This window comes from Passer montanus, unplaced genomic scaffold, assembly GCF_014805655.1.
Source record: "Passer montanus isolate IOZ18808 unplaced genomic scaffold, ASM1480565v1 scaffold17, whole genome shotgun sequence".
NCBI classification, from domain to species: domain Eukaryota; kingdom Metazoa; phylum Chordata; class Aves; order Passeriformes; family Passeridae; genus Passer; species Passer montanus.
Window position 1 is genome coordinate 13989424 of NW_024364270.1, and position 17380 is coordinate 14006803.

At 39.0% G+C, this 17380-nt stretch overlaps 1 protein-coding gene across 8 annotated transcripts in view; it reads left to right on the forward strand.

The window, feature by feature from the left end:
- Nucleotides 1-14164, forward strand: part of ANO4 (anoctamin 4) — a 173360-nt gene extending 159196 nt beyond the window's left edge. For 7 of the 8 annotated variants that reach the window (XM_039704082.1, XM_039704085.1, XM_039704083.1 and 4 more), the window contains 6 exons: nt 1417-1559; nt 2559-2711; nt 3971-4118; nt 6536-6655; nt 9209-9314; nt 11944-12135. In XM_039704082.1, the coding sequence (XP_039560016.1) occupies nt 1417-1559; nt 2559-2711; nt 3971-4118; nt 6536-6655; nt 9209-9314; nt 11944-12135 (862 nt within the window). Of the gene's footprint in view, nt 1-1416; nt 1560-2558; nt 2712-3970; nt 4119-6535; nt 6656-9208; nt 9315-11943 lie in introns of all 8 variants that reach the window. The other variant, XM_039704081.1, reaches the window with a different exon arrangement.
- The last annotated feature ends 3216 nt before the right edge of the window (nt 14165-17380 follow it).

A 17380-nucleotide genomic window follows, 5' to 3' on the forward strand; every position in this document is an offset into this window, starting at 1 on the left:
AGAGATAGGAGGAGATTGTTTAAGAACAAGTGGTTTAATGGGAATAAACTGCTTTAGGTGAAATTAATCTTCACATCAGAGTCACAAGGAAAACCACAACATAAAAGACAGAGTCACAACATTGTGAAATGCTTAACTTATTCTGATGAGAGATGTGTTTGCTCTCCAGACCCTTCAGTTCACCTTCCAGCCCTGAAATGCTGCAAGAAAGTGCATTTCCTTTTTGTGTGAAAAACACCTTTCTGCTAAGAGCTTGATGGCAGCCAACCCAATGTGGATGGCCAGAGGGCTTGGAGGCAACCCTGCAATCTGTATCTGAATTCAGTTGAACTGCACTCAATTTCACCTACACTTCTTCAAGAAAGACAGGAAAAGCTGTAATCTTTCTGATAAATTACATAATTGGAAAAATAATCTCTAAGATTCAAGAAAACAAGCAGCTGTCCAAACCCTTATGCAAATCAAATTACTATTTGCAGTCACTTTGCACCATTCACAGACCAGACCAGGCCACTGTGAGAGCAAAAAGTGAAGCATTGTCAGGAAAAGGACTGAATTATTTGGGTGATCTATCACATTTTTTCTTACTGAGAAAAAGTGACCAACCACAGCTTCAGAGAAAATCTGCCATTGTGGTTTGGGGTTTTTATTCACGCTACGGTAACTCTTAACTAGTGTCCTTTGTTGGCCAAATCAGTGCAACTCCCTGAAAAAGTGTTTATCTCAGATGTGAGAATTCATTTCACTTTCGGCTCACTGCCTTTCTCAGTGGTCTCACACATGCATTTCTTTGGGAGCAGTATCTTCCCTCGATGTCCAGTACAGGTTCCCCATTTCTTGAGGTGGAGGTGGCTCCTATATCAGCCACCCATCTCTCAGCCACCATGGTAGTTCAGACATTTCTTTCTGCTTCTTTCTCGTCTGAATATTTGGCCACAGGCACCATTCAGGGTTGCCTTTTCCCTTCCAGGATTTGCCCAGAGACTTACCCTGCACGCTGTAGAACCATGCAGAGATGCCAGGTCACACTCAGAGGAAAGAATCAAGCAGCATTAGCACTCTTATTTACTGAGCTCAGCTATCTCCACACAGCATTGCATTCTGCCTCATAAACAAACCCTGAAGTGATCTGGCATTCTGTGCAGAGAAAAATAAGTAAATAAATAATGAAAATATGTCAAGATCCTTTCACCATTTTAACAACATATAGGCTGGGATTACAGCTCATCAGCTGCATCTGTTTTCATACTTATTATGCTGTGTCATCATCCACATGTATTACCAATGCTCTATTTTCCTGTACATCAGGAAATGAATTTTGCAGGATATGTTGTGCCCACTTAACATCTTCCAATTTTGTGATAAATAGCCATTCATATGCTTTACTTTGTTTCTTTTATTTAATTTGAAATGTAGGCTAATTCAAAACTGGTGGACCAGGAGAAAACTACGGCAAGAGTATGGCACACAGGGAAAAACAAGCTTCCCACAGTGGGAAAAGGACTATAATCTGCAGCCTATGAATGCTTATGGACTCTTTGATGAATACCTAGAAATGAGTATGGGTCTAACCTTCATTCTCTCTCTTTCATTATATTTTAATGCTCTCGGGTTTTTTGTTGATATGAGCTGGTGAATTATTTTAATTATCATATTATAAGTATGAAGCTGAAGAGACTGCAAAAAAGTTTTCATTCTCACAGGTCAGGTGAAGAATGGGAGTCAGTTTTTAAGAACCAAACCAATGTAGTTAAGCATAGTTTGCTAACCTCCCATCTATGAAACACTTCCCATTCTGGATTTGTTTTTCCAAACCAGAGCCCGGTTCTTTATCTGCATACATTTCTGAAGAAATTTGCTGTTCTTTTCTAAAGAAAGTTGTCTTGTGTTTTTCCCTTGAAGTGCATGGTACAGAACAGCATGCTTGTTTATGTTTAAAATCCTCTCTCATTTACTACCTCACATTTACAAAGTAATTTACTGCCAAGAAGGCACTGCTCTATCCAGAGGAGAGAGGAGAATAACTGCTCAAAAAAAGATATTAAAAAACATGAACTTTTGTCCTATGTGACTGAACTGCATATGTCATGATTGGTTTTTTTCTTTTCTCCCTCACACAATTATTTTCAAATTAATGGGAAATCTGATACTCTGAAAACCTACCTCTAGAAACTTAAACAGAATTTCAAAGTGCTTCCCATCTGAATTATTAAAAGGAATGTATTTATCCCTAATCTTTGCAAGTATTGAGAGATCCCAGTCGATACTGAGGTAAAAGTGTCCCTTTCTAAAAGCACAGTTTGTCCACCTCAGAACTTCATTCCAAATTAGAAAATTTAGATGGTGCTGTCCATTCCAGGGTTTTTTCATTCTTTCTTCTAACTTTTGACAAGGACTTGCTGTACAACTGCCACTGGACCATTATATAATATGACATAATAAGAATTGTCTGTATACCTTATACATACTGCTTATTTGCATACACGGTTTGGTATCTTAGACCTTGGGATTGGATCCTAAGAGTTTTTCTGTGATATTTCCTTCTTTTTCCCCCCTAGTTCTTCAGTTTGGGTTCACAACCATTTTTGTGGCAGCTTTTCCACTGGCACCACTTCTGGCCTTACTAAACAATATTATTGAAATTCGGCTTGATGCTTACAAATTTGTAACTCAGTGGAGAAGACCTTTAGCTTCAAGAGCCAAAGATATAGGTGAGTTCTTTGTATGGTGTTTGTTATATATATGTGTTATTTGTCAAAGATTTGACCACTTCTAACAAGAGCAGATTAGGGTATTTTCGGTTATCTACCCAATTAATAATACACCCCTTGACTTTAAAAAAAAAACTTCAAGTATCTGATGCCAATCTACTTATGCAATTAGTAGTCTATATTGTAAAATATCTTTTAATGATTTTTCTGGGGGACTTAACAGCCAAGATGAAAAATGGTCAGTGTTCTCTGCAGGTGCTTTGTTGTGGCAGACACACTGTGCCAACACATGTTGCTGCTCAACTTAAATATAATAACCAGACAGATCAATCAGATGACACATGAAAGCCAAGTTAAAGAGGCTACCGTGCTGTAAGGAACCTTTATGTTTTATATTTACCTGGCCAAAGCCAAGCTTCCCTCAGGGGAAGTGCCCACCGGGTCCCTGGTGGGTCAGACAGGGTGGGTCTGGATCCCAGCAGACAACTTGCTCTCAGTGACTCACACCTACATTGCTAAACACAAGGTCCACATAACTCTGAGGTCATCCAGCCACACACTATTGCAAAGAGTCTCTGAACTTATTTTGACTACAAATCTCTTCTGTCCTTGCAGTATGCAAAAGCACAACACCTTTAGGAAGAGCTCAAAAACAAATTCATCTGCCCAGCGCTGACTCCCTGGTGTTTTCAGAGGGGTAAATAGGAAACATCACTAACCAACTGCATTGCAAAAATCCATAGCCCACACCAAGAAATAGCAGAAGATCAGGCTTTGTGCTCTTAGAATGTTCTAATATGTACCCAAAGTCTGTGTCTGATTAAAGCTTTGAATGAGAACACTGTGAATATGTGGGTTCTGGCACAAGCCTGGACAACAGTCATACATGGGGTACACTACAGACATAATTTGTAAAATACCAGTTCTATAATGTAATTAATAGAAGCACAGAAGAATACCTTTTTATGTTGATTCAGATGTGATTTCTCAAAATAAATTGCATTCTAGCAAAGTTTCAGCGGCAATTCAATGCCTCATTAAATCAGTGGGTATGTTTAACCTTCCTTTGGTGTGATTCACAGTTATAAGAACAGTGATGAGCTGTTCAATAAGAAAATATATTTTTACTCAGTGACTCTTGTATAACAACTACATAAAAACACCTTGTGCAGTGGGGAAAACTACTTCTGATCATGCAGTATTTCAAGCACTTTGGTTCTGTTTTTTCCTGGAGCAAACATACTGTCCTTGTTGAACAGGCATCTGGTACGGGATCCTGGAAGGCATTGGAATTCTTTCGGTTATCACGAATGCATTTGTTATAGCAGTGACATCAGATTTCATCCCTCGCCTTGTTTATGCTTACAAATACGGACCTTGTGCTGGCCAAGGAGAAGCAGGACAAAAGTAAGGCTTTATTTTTGGTGAGGGGAAACAGATGTGCACAAAAATCACTTATTATTTGAATAGATGCAGTATTACTGTCTGTGTATGTTCTGATTCCACTAAACCAAGTGTATTGTTTGTGTTTAGATACCAGATACCATAGGTACTGATGCTCTGCATATTCACAGAATGGGTTTCTGAGTGACTGTGATCCATGATGGTACTTCAAGGCAAACATGGCAGAGCTATTTCAGGGATTTTGTGTGTGTGAGAGGATGCTGCCCAAGCTGTACTTCCCAGCTGGTAGTACATGGATATAATCCTGGGTTTTTTCTGAAGAAATGCTGATACAAATCAGTAAAGAATTTGCTGAGCATCTTAAACTTGTACACTGGGTTTTTTCCTGATGTAATATTCAGGATGTATTACTTTTAAAAGTAGTGTCTAGCAGGAGGAAGAAATTTCCAACTAATATTACAATATATGCTTACAGAGAAAAGCAATTTGTTTTTCTTCTAAAACTAGAGTTCTTAGATTAAATCTTCCAGGAGACGTTTGTGATCTGAATCCCTGCTGCCTAAGTGGATTTTCTTTCAGTGTTGCTAAACACTGAGATTATGTTAGCATGTGCACACTACCAGCAAGCATGAGATAGTTGCTGCATGGCCACTTGTGAAATCTCAGCTGCTGGGCTCTGGGAAGGTCACTGAATCCAGCCAAACACAGACACAGTTTGCAAATGCTCTAGCAGTGCCATTAGCAAGGAGCCCTGCTGTGGAAAGAAACCCAGGCTAAACAGTAGACAGTGACAGAGAGCTTGCATTCTGCTATTGGACATATGGCAGATCGATTTTTTTACTCCCTGCTGCAGAAAGTGAGTTCATCTGTTGCTGCTTCTTTGACATCTTTGACTGTCAATACATTTAATCATACTGACAGAAGAAGGGCATCTGTTGTGGCAGCTCCCAATTAGGAGATCTGCTAACTCCTGTCCTTCAAGGATTTGGGCATTTTAGCTGGGGCTAGAGAGGATGTTCTGTTTACTTTCATGAAGAGTTAAAATCCCTTCAGGGGCAAAGTGGTCTGGTGCCAGTTGTTCCTGAGCATGTGCCTCTGCTCGTGCCAGTATAAAGATCGACAGGATATTGTGGCACTGTAAGAAACTCTCATTGCTAAGGAAATCATAAGGAAGGATTTTCTCAGCACCACTGTGGATGAAAAACAACACCTTTAGAAATATTTCTCTTAAGACTCAAATATGACTCAGTGGCTTTGAAACAAGTTCTGCACAGGGGAAGTAGTTTGGCTCACAGTTTGGCTCTTATCTTCTTTTCACAAACCTCTAGTACAATGTTTTCACACTTCTGCTGCTTCTTTGAGTGAATTTCTAGATGAAGCTGTCAGGTAGTAATATTTTGAAGGAGCTAACCTGTATTTAAACTGTTTATGTCAGCATTCTGAATAATGTTATTAGTAGGTACTGTTACAAAAGCAGGAAGGTGTTCAAAAATCCACAGGAATAGTGAGTTTTCTCAAATTAAGGTGTAAAGACCATCTGCTATTGAATAGCTAAAAAGAGAGAAGTACACTTTTCTTTCAAAAACGTCTGTAGGTATTAGATCCATATAACACAATGATACTAGAAAAATACTGGAATTAAATTAAGTTTCAAATGTAATCAGTTTGGAGACAAAGCCAGATGTTGTTTGAATATAATTTCTCAAAGACTGTAAATTCCATATTTAGAAAAACCCAACCCAAAACCAAAATCCCCCAGCCCTTACTGTGCATTATACTCTACACCAACTTGTGTGCCTACACTTAGCTGTGTTTGGGCAGTGCAGCATGAACAGCATAACACATTTTGGCCAGATCTCCTTATCTTTACTAACACCAAACCTGAGCCTTCTATTGACACCCACAGCTCTTCAATGGGGACATAACTTCTACTCAGTGTTCTCTAAATTTTGCCTGGCCCTCACAGTGTTCAGTCATGCTGGGGTCTTCAAGAATGGAGTTCCTCTGATTAACTGGACATTTTCTAAAAAGCTGTTTCAAGTGTATTATCTTTCCATCTGATTTAGTGTCCCTTTGTGCTAGTACATGAGTGTAACAGTGGGAATATTCTGATTATCTTCCTAACACTCCTCATTATTTTCTCTGCCCCTATTGTTCACCATTTAGGTGACTTTTTCAAAAGTAACCAGTCCCAATCTTCACCATTCCTTCTCCTATAGAAATCTACCATTGCTTCGCTTTTATTGTTCATCTGACCTACTTTAGCATTTCTTTTATATTGTCTCAACATCCCTTTCAAATATTAATAAGCATCAAAATTGTACTTTTGGATTTTATGAAACCCAAAGGGCATCCTCTGGGTAAAACAGTTAATGGAAAAAACTTGCTGTGTCCTGCTGACAGCATTTTGTCCCCTCTAGGTGTATGGTTGGCTATGTTAATGCCAGTTTATCAGTATTTCTGGTGTCTGACTTTGAAAACCGTTCAGAGCCAACATCAAATGGAAGTGAATTCTCTGGTTCCCCATTAAAATATTGCAGGTAAGTTTCTGGTCAACCTACTTCTCTGCTTTAGGACATCGAAATGGAGAAGCATCATAATAAATCTGGAGTTGACACTGATTTTTAGAAGTTAAAAATGGAAAGTTTTAACTGTGCTGTTCAGGGTCTTGCTCTCCTTGGTGTTGTTTAGTTGTTACCTGAATGATTCCTTCCTCAGATAAAAGAGAAGCCAAAAAAGTTGGTATCTGGAGTGTGTTCCTAATGCAGGATTTTTATGGTGTCATAGCTTGACTCAGACACAATCATCATGGATAAATATGGTATCAAAGGACCAGTAAGAGATGCCTGATTACTTAGATACCAGTGAGACCTAGTTGTGATGCGATGATATCACAGGGCATGCACAGGAAATCAAGGTTGCACAGGAGAGGCCACACTAGGGTATGTCACAGGTCTGCCAGACATAAACAGGCTTTGTCATAAGCTGCCTTTATGAAACTTCAAATCCAGCATTTCCAAATTGTCGAATTGGTAATACATTTATGTCATTGCTTACTGGTGTAATTATTAGTAATAATCATATACTTGTGTTTGAATCAAAAGATGAGCAGCTAATTATCTGCCCATCTTTGTCCTTAACAACAGATTGGAGAAATTGCAGTCTGAAAAAAGTCTGTAACGGCAGATTTATACCTGAGTGAATTTAATGGCCAAAAAAAAAAATCTCAAGGGTCTACATAAAGGTCTTAAATAGTGTCCCAACCAAAAATACCAAACAAATACAGGTACCACTTTTTAATTGCCATGTTACATTACAAGTATGAGACCTCATAGTCTTTAGCAGATACACTTAGTCCCAATATTTTTCACTGTGAAGAATTAAAATATCCTTTTATTTATGAGTGCCTGAAGAACAAAAGATACTCTGTGAGACCACAAAGGTTTGTGATACAGCAGCCCTTGAAAGAAAAATTAACATCTTTCTTTATCTAAGTTTATCAGCTTCTTACCAAACTGCATTCTACTAAAGCATCAGTCATTTTAATTGCACTTCAGGGCAGATATTGATAGGCAGGTAAGGAAATATTACGTTCTACTGTGTAATAGTGTAGACATTTTTCCAGGAAGACAGTTTGTCTGAAAAAAAGTCCCGATTAACTTCTGATCACCTGGAACACAGATAGTGCTGTGCTATTCTGGTTGTTTATAGAAGGTTTCCCCATTTTTTCATGTGTAACAATGGATTCCTAGTGAGTTTAAAAAAAGAAACTATATACTCTACTGGGATTTGGTCCAGGGATTTCTCTTTTTTGGAATGCTTAGGATATTGTAAAACATCCTAAACTATGAAGACAGAATGCTACTTGCGCAAGGAAAGACCATCTCAGTTTTTAGCTTATTCTAGAAATACTGAAATTTCTGAGAGATTTGATGCCGACAGTTTATTTCAGTTTGTATAGCACCCTCTGCAATCTAAGACGGTGTAGCTTCATGGAGAAATACAGATTGTCATAGAGATTAAACAATGTTTATTTCTTTTATTCATTTGCATTTTCATTAGTTTCTTAAAAGCAACTTAGTGATCAACCTGTATTATTTACTATGGTATTTTCAATATCTTTTTACAGTGGGTTTTCTGTCCCATCTAGGAAACAGATGAAGGAGCAAAAAATGTTTACGCTACTTTTAAATAAGGTTTCCACAGTTCTATTTTAGAATTAACAAACTGCTAGTAAAATGGATCCAGAATGTGTGACTTAAACAGATTCATGGTTTGTAAATACAATCTTGGAGTATTCCTGGATCAAACTTTCCCTGTAGAAATCTACAGTTAAATTTCTGAGACCTAAAGTCTTCCAAATAACACAGTGAGAAAAGACACTAGATCACTTTCTCACATGGTCCTTACTTCTTGATATACCAAGAGATGCAGTGCTGGCTCTGCTGAAGTCAGGATGAGTCATGTTTTACACCAGGGATGGCCAACTAATTGATCAAGGGCCAGGTGGAGTCCATGGGGCATTTTTATGTGGATTTTGGGAGAATGATCAGGTTAACAAAACTGGGGACATTTACGGGTTTAAAATGTCCTTGAATAAAGGGAATAAAGTGTTCCTTAAATGAGCAGAGCATCCCACCCTTCTCCAAATTCTGATGAAATGCCTGAAAGGTACATGTTGTGCTGCCAAGGGAGATGCTGTAGGGGCAAAGCACCTCCCATCCTGTGTATTTGTTTCAGGGGTTTTCTTCAGACACTGGTTTGGGTTCTTTGTACCCAATTTCCATTAGAACTCCTGGAGTGCATCTTACTGGTAGGTTTCAGCTGAAAGTAAGTCCATCTGCATGAAGAAAAGTGTGATAAGTGGAGGTGATCAGGACACTTGCTCCAAAAGCAAGCACCTGACCTAAAATAAAACACTGGCACAGGCCCAGCCTTAGAAGCAAGCAGCATTAGGGTAACCTGTGCAGATCAGACTGAGCTCATTTTTGGTGCAGAGAATGTAAGGATCAAGAGCAGGTGAGTTTTGGTTTTGCCTTGGCCCAGGCAGCAGTGCAGAGCTTGCTAACTCCCACACTGTGCTTGTCTTTCAGGTACAGGGACTACCGAGACCCTCCGCACTCGCCAGTGCCCTACGGTTACACGCTGCAGTTCTGGCACGTCTTAGCAGCACGCCTGGCCTTCATTATTGTGTTTGAGGTCAGTGACCATTCAGGTGGCAGAACAAAACCAAAAAGAAAACAAATTTCCCTCTGAAGCTTTGCACTGGGCTGATCTATGATGGCAGCTGTTGAGGTGGTTTTTGTCTTAGTTTCTTCTACTTACACTTTGCTTTGTATTCTCGGCTTTCTTTTCTGAACAGTCACAGGAATGTAGGTTCTTACAGAAAAGGGAATATAACACTGAAAATTGTAGCAGTGATTTGCAAAGAGGGGGAAATAAATGAAGGTTTTATTTACTTTTTTGGTAACTTGTCTAGGTTGGGAAGCCATATGCTGACTGTTCTGTGAGGATAGGGGTAAAGGAACATGAGAAGAAAATATTAAATCTGAACAACTGACAAACAATGATAATTGAAGTTATAGAATTTATACAACTAGCTCTTTTTCTTTTTCTTTTTCTTTTTCTTTTTCTTTTTCTTTTTCTTTTTCTTTTTCTTTTTCTTTTTCTTTTTCTTTCTTTTTTTAATGACCTTCATTACTCCAGAATGGTTGGCATCACAAAGATGACGACAATGGAAAGGATTCAATACCTTTGTCTATGTTCATATTAGTCTTTACTGTTAGTATCTCAGGTGTCTTTAAGGCAAACCAAAGGAGATAATACCAACTTCACATGACTGGTATTCACACACTTATTTTGAAAAAGAGAGCCAGAAGGGTAGAAAAATGGAACAGGATGATTTACCAAAAAAAAAAGAAAAAATGCAGCTCTTAAGGCCTAATTTCAAGTGCCTGAATATCCCCACTAGAATCGTGGTGCCTTTTACACAATGAAGAAGCCAAAGAAGGAACACATGATTTTAAAAAATTCTTTACTCAATCCTCTGCTCTGAAATCATTGCAATGGGGTATTCAACACAGATATGGAAACTGTAGTCACCATACTGGTATGTATGTAATGTTCATGAGCATCTACTGCATTCTGACTCACAGAAGAGTGCAAATTCATTCTGAACTGAGCTTTCAGCACACCTCTTTGGATAACACGACAGAAGCATTTGTGTTAGAGCAAAGGTGGAGAAGAAGCATTTTCTAGATTATTATTTCTATTATTTGTGGCTCAGCAGAAGCCCAAGGACTTCAGCAAATTCCCCATGATTGCAATTTTCAGACCTTCCCAGGTGAAGGAATATGGCACTGCAGGTTGAGCTCTCTTCTTCCTTTACACTGGATAACTTATTAGCAGCTGGTTTCCAAGGAGGTCATTTCTTCCATCATCTGTTCCACACTCAGGGAAATATTAAGGGAAAGAAAGAGAGAAAGATTTGATAGAGGCCTGCTGGGCTTAATCCCTTCTAGTTTCATGAGAAGTCAGAACTGAAAGTCAGGGTATGCATGTCCAAAAAGGACAACAAGAATGGTCTTGGCAGGTCAGCCTAAGAATTTTAAAGACTGAAGAGAGTCTGGCCTCTTGATACACACTTGACATAAAGGCAGCCCAGCATAGGCACAAAGAGAAGTGAGGCAAGAAAAATGAGACCTGTTCAAGTCTCAGTGTCTAACCAAATTTGTGACCAACTGAGGAATAACTTTTAGTGCTACTGGGCACATCTGAGTTGACTTTGCTTTTTCTCAACCAAAGTCATAGGCTGGCTCATATCTGCCTCCCTCAACATGAGCCCTCTGCTTATTGACACTGCAAACTATGACTATAACTTAACTATATCTATGAAATCAAAAAGGTAATTGCAGCAGAAACCAAGACCTTTTTATTTGAAAATATTAAAGGTTGTATTGTGATTGCTGCATGCTTACAATAAAGATTGCACAAAGAGATGGGGGATTCAAGGTAGGTTTTTTCATAAATTAAGTAACTGCCAAGGCTCAGGCCCTCTTTTGGCACTGTGAGTGTGGTTTGCTTTGAATAACTTAACCTCCTTTGAAAACAAACAAAAGTATTTCCTATCACTGCAAAAGGAATTCTTTGTCCAGGCTAAACAGACAGAAGAGGCTTTTTTTTTCTCTTTTTAGGTTTGGCAAAAAAAAAGGCAAACAATTAGGGTTTTGTGTGTTTATTTATCATGAGGGAAGAATACATGGGAAAACATTTTACATTCTCTTTTCAGTCAGCTTTCAAAAGAAGGGTTCTGCTTGGAGAAGAAGAAATACCCTTATTTCTCCAACCTAGAATGTATGTCCTTTCTGAGATGGAGGATTTTTCTGTTTATCTGTTCCTCCTCTTAAGTGAAGTGAGTAAATCTTCAAGCAGCATTTTTGATCAAACAGAAAAGGACACTCATGCAGTCAAACTCAAGTTTTGCTGTGTCATGCTTAAAATAGGAGGGACAAAGGATCAGTCAACTTGTATTTAATTGTGGTGTTTGCTAAACAGGAATATGTCTTTGGATAAGAGACACAGTGTAAGAAAAAATGTTTAGGTTTTATTTTAATCCACCTGCTCATAATTTCTGCTGTGACCCACACTCCATTGACTGGCTGGAGTTTTTGTGAGAAAAAAGTCATGTTTTTTTCTCTTAAAATTTAGTAATGGATTTAGTTTAAACATATACTGCATATCAGAAAGATATGCAGGGTTTTCAGAAGATATGAAAAGTACCAGTTTTCCTGAGGTTTTAAATTTTTCTTTCCTTTTTTTGTGTTCACAGCACCTTGTCTTTTGCATAAAGCATCTGATCTCCTACTTAATTCCAGATCTTCCAAAAGATCTGAGAGATCGAATGAGGAGAGAAAAGTACCTGATTCAGGAAATGATGTATGAAGCTGAGCTAGAACGTCTGCAAAAAGAGAGGAAGGAAAGAAAAAAGAATGGAAAATCTTATCACAATGAATGGCCATGAGAGGATGAGGAAGAAACAGCTTAAAAGAAGATAAGAACTCTTGTTTATTTAAAAAAACCCTGGTTTTCTACAACAGGGAGTGCACTGAGAGGAATAGTAAGTAGTGTTGTGTGCATTTAGCACATGTGTGCCCCTCTTCAATAGGGTGGCTTTTGTCATGAGCCTTTTGAAATTAGAGGTGTTTCCAAGGCTTAGTCATCTCCAGAGCTGATGTCAACATGAGCACATCAGACCAATACTAAGTCTCTGCACTCTTGCCAGGAAGCTCCCAGGCCCTGACTAAAATTCGAGGCCCTGAACTTCAAAGCAGTTACACAACTTCCAGTGCTTTACAGAACTTGGTGATCTTACAGCTCATTCTCATGAAGTTGCTACTTCATCAGCAGTGACTGCGCCTTGGCAACGTGGCAGTGTTTGTCTGTGTGTGTGGCCACCACCTGCAGCACCTGTGCATGGCAGTGTTGCTCCCTTCCACAGCGGACCCAACCGCGTTAGTTTGCATTTGCCACCAGTTAAGGTCACCTAGGTGGATCATTTCCATTGCTCAACAACACTGAAGTATTATCTAGAAGGAGATGTATGATCATGAGTCTGATCAACTGGCCAAACAAAGCTGAAAAATGTAGGCATCAGAAGTGGAGGCAGACAGCCAAGCATCTAAATGTGGCCAGAGGTATCTAGCTGTAGGGTCATTTATTTGGAAACGACACTGTGAAAAGTTGGTAATACATGTTAAAGTTTTGAACAGTGCCTTTTCAGCTATAGGACTGTCTGGTGTCTGAAGGAATCAAATCAGGTTAGGGCATCGTGCCCAGAACTGCCCATGTATTTGCGTTGCCAGATCACATTGAGGCCTAGTCAGGAATTAGGGTGTACTTACACACGTAACACATGTCAGACACATCTCATAGACCTATCTGCCTAACTAAAACAAACAAAAAAGGCAGATGAACAAGGTGAGCAGAATAAAACACAGTCATCTGGAATATCTACACTTGTAGCACTTTCTGTATTCATCATTCCATTACCTATGAAGGGGTGGAGGGAAAAAACAAATCAACAGACTGTGATATGAAACAGCTTGAAATCCTTAATGCAGTGCAATTCTACACAGGCTGCAAATTAGACTTGGGCGAAATAAGCCACTGTTAATATTGTTTAGCAAATTCTTTAATATTGAGCAATTTAAAATTTCTGATTTAATCAAGAAATTCAAAATTTCCAGACTATTAACCCAAAAGAGTGGACTTGTAGCTTTGAAGACATCATAAGTGTTGGATGTAGCAATGAATCAAAATACTGAGTGTTGTGAAAGCTCTTCAATCAGTTGTTTCTAAAAGTTATTCTGGAAGTAATTTGATTGAAGGAGTAGAAATTGCCCTTCTGGAGAGACCACATAATGCAAGATCCTACAGATGGATACCTCAAGCTCCACATACAACAGGACCATTTGCACCAAGACAAATATCACCAAATTAGATCTATTAACTTTTTTCCACTGCAAAGAAGAACTGTGCTATTTGCATGAGGGGGGAGGTTTGATGAAAGGCAATATGACTTGAGGAAGGAGAGGGATGAAGAAGATGTGAGCATCCTCCTCTCTGTAGCCACTGCCTGCCTACACAAAAAAGCAAGGAACCTCCTCCAGTAGCAACCCACCATCCTACCTGAAGAGGATAAATTACATAGCAGCTCCCTTTTATCAGCTGCTCCTGGCCCAAGCCTGAAAGTCCCATGAAACAGCATGAACACTGAAGGAATTTCAGGATTTGTCTGTTCTGTGTTGGCTTGGTGCCAGACTGAGTGGGGAGCACAAGTAGTGGTTTTGGGGTAAATTCCTGACTAATGGGGAAGTGAATTTGTTCATCTTTGCTTCTGCTCACAGCAGCTGTGGACACAGCCCACAGGACAGTGGGGAAATAGGAATATTTCTGTCTCTGTAAATAGGGGATGGGGATCAAGTAGTGTTGATCTCCAAGACACACATGCCAGATGGGTTAGTATTTATCATCCACCACCTAGTTGCAGCTCTGGGGCAGGATCACTTTGCAAAACCATATTCAGACCAAATTCTCGTTAATAATTGGATTATTTTGGATACCCTCTGTTTAATGTCTAAACCAACAGATGACCAGAGCTTAGAAACTGCTTACTAAGTAGTAAAGTGAGACATGAGCCATGCATAAAATCAGTGTCACCCCTAGGAGCAAAATGGACCTTTGCAAATTCCTGCAGTAAGGTGCAGCTTTGTCAATTTAGATCTCAGTAACTTCAATAACTGAACTGAAACACAGTAGAATATAAACTGACTTCCACTCCAGAGAAACCACTGCAATAAAATGTGCCAAAACAAATAATGTGCAGCAGGAATGCAATAGATAATAATTGCTTTTGAGAGTAGTTTTCAAGATAACTGCATTAGGATGAATTTTTTTTGACAACACATTGCTAGAAGATGCATCCCACTCTGCTCTAAATGAGACCATAGGTTGGCTGCTTGCCAAGCTTGTGCTGACTATGATGCTGCAAGGGGCTCTGACCTCCCTGGCAGACCCTGAGTACATCTCTGTCACTTCAGTTTGACCAGCCAACCCATTGAGGTTTCTCTGCTGCTGGTCTGATGAACAGATTTCCCTGGAGTCCTTCAGAGCTACATAGCAGAACACTCAGGAAAGACAACCCTTTTTTATTTACTAGAAAAATAAAATACAAATAATAGTATAATAATAAATGGAATTTTACTAGTCTCTTGAGAACTAATTTATGTCATTCTCTTCCTGATCTGATGATGGGTTTTGTTTAAATCTCCATGTGACAGTCCTGTATGTTGTTTACTTATTCCAGCTCCACAAGAGCACTATCTTCAAGAGAATGAGAAAAAAAAAATGCAACCTCAGTGCATGGCACAAACATTTTACATACCAAGCAGGACAGCACACATCAGTGGATTTACTGTGATATCATCTTGCAATCAGCGTAGGATTGTTCTCCATAGGCCATTCTTGACAGCAGCATGTACTTCATGAGCAGTTACATGTCAGTTTTTAAAACCAAGGAAAAAATGTATACTGGGACTGTTTTTCAGCCCGTTTGCTAAGTTTTTTGCATTCTGCCCCATGCTGGTTTTACAGATCTTAGAATTAAAATGTAAATGAACAACCTGAATACTCTGACAACAGAAAAATCTAGGAATAGAATATCATCTACATTCAAGCCACCAAATACTACAACAGAAACCGTGTTTACAAATCAGTTCTTTTTTATTTTAATTCTTTCTGAGGGGAGTTACATTATTGACCATATATATATTATATATATATATATATATATAAAGTATATAGAGAGATTGTTTATTTGTAAATAGAAAAATTCTATGGAGAAGAATGTCAAGTTTTCACACTTTAAAAAAAATCATCAACATAAAGCCATGTTTAATGCTTGTATAATGTGATGTAATAAACTTTAAAAATAAATTATGCATATGAAATATTTACTGCTTGTCATTCATGAGTTTCTTTCTGTTTACCTTATTTGTTCAGCAAGCAAACTGACCAGTCAGATAGAAGTAAAATTTAAATGCAGACCAAAAAGAGACAAAATCTGTCACTATTTTCTCTCTGTGATTCTTTTGTGTATTCACATAGTCAAATATTGTTACTGTTGAGGTTTTACGGTTGGGGTTTTTTAAAGTTTTTACTTAAACAGGCTCCTAATTGTTTTGTCTTGTGACCCTGCCAGATGCTGCATGTAATTTGGACACTGTGGAGTGCTCCCACTCCTGTGAAATGAGTCAGTTTTGAGCATCCCACATTTCTTTATCAGGTGATCTTTTAGCTGGGAGAGATGAAGGATCAGGGTGCAGGAGTATGGTGGAGATTCCATGAATTATCTTGCTTTTACACAGACAAGGAAGGCCCTGGCTTAGAGTTCAGCTAGCAGAGGACAGTATATTTTCCCAGAGAAAATATTATTGAAAATCAATTAATTAATTGTTTTAATTAATGATGCCAATTAAGAAGAATATAGGAAAAAATAAAGCCAAAAGAGTCACTTTATAGCTCTGCAGCAGTCATGGGAGGTTAGATAGCAAGAAATGGGGTAGCTGCTTAGGTCACCTGCAAAGTGTAAGGGTGTTTGTCTCTAAACTGCTTACAGCAAGATATACTTCCCAGTGAAAACTCATCTTGATGTTATGATTGTGGACCAAGACATATCACCTGGCCCAAATTTTCACTTCATACCAAAATTCAAGTTAAATGACTGCTCAGTGCTTAAATAGTGACTTCAGCAATAAAGGGGAGGTAGGATGGTAATTTACCCATTTCCTCTGTTTTAAACAACTAAGTGAATTCAAAGCATGAAGACGAAAACTACATTTTTTAAGTCTGATAGCCAGGAAGGTTAGTCTTCATGAACAAAACAGGCAAAAGTTACGAAGATACAAATGATCTAAGGGAGCATCAGCTACAGCACAGTAATTTCAGCACAGAGTGACGCAGAAAGGACATGCTGATGCTGTTTCACACAGCAGTGACCAGTCACCCTCTGGAGAAGCACATTCAGGTGGGAATTCAGCATTTGGATTGGGAGGGCTGTAGCCATACTGGCAGGCACACAGATCAAGCACTTGCTGCAGGCTTCTTTTCTCTGTTCCAGCTTACTCACAAGCACAGGTACACAGAGGCACACCAAGCCCACTCCAGCACTTTGCAGCAGCATGAGGTTAGCAGTACTTACCCTCTTTCAGATCTGTGGGCTGAGAGTACCAGGTAAATATAAATTGTTATATTCCAAGGCTGAAGAAGTATTCCATAGCACAGAATGCAGTATCTGTTTCTGGGTCATGAAGACAAGGCACAGGCGTGAATGAGCTGCACTTATCTTCTGAGACTTGAGAAGCATAGCCAGCTGATTCAGTCAATGGGCTAATTGTCTCAGAGTAACCTGGATAGTCCCAAAATATCTCTGTTTTGGGACTGTCCTGAATCCTAGAAGACTTTATTCAGGATGCTATTGTTTGTCTCAGATCTCAGATAAAGGGACACAACATAACTCATGGGATCTAACCCACTTGATCACAGACCTTCCACACAGTGGCTTTAGGCACTGACCTGAACCAGAGCTACAGCAGAGGAGTGAGAAAAGGGGCTGACTCTAAACTCTGCACTGGATAATGCAAAAAAATGCTTCAGGAGGCATGGGGGAACTCTGCCTCCATCGCCACATAGTTTTGCGCTGAGTTAGC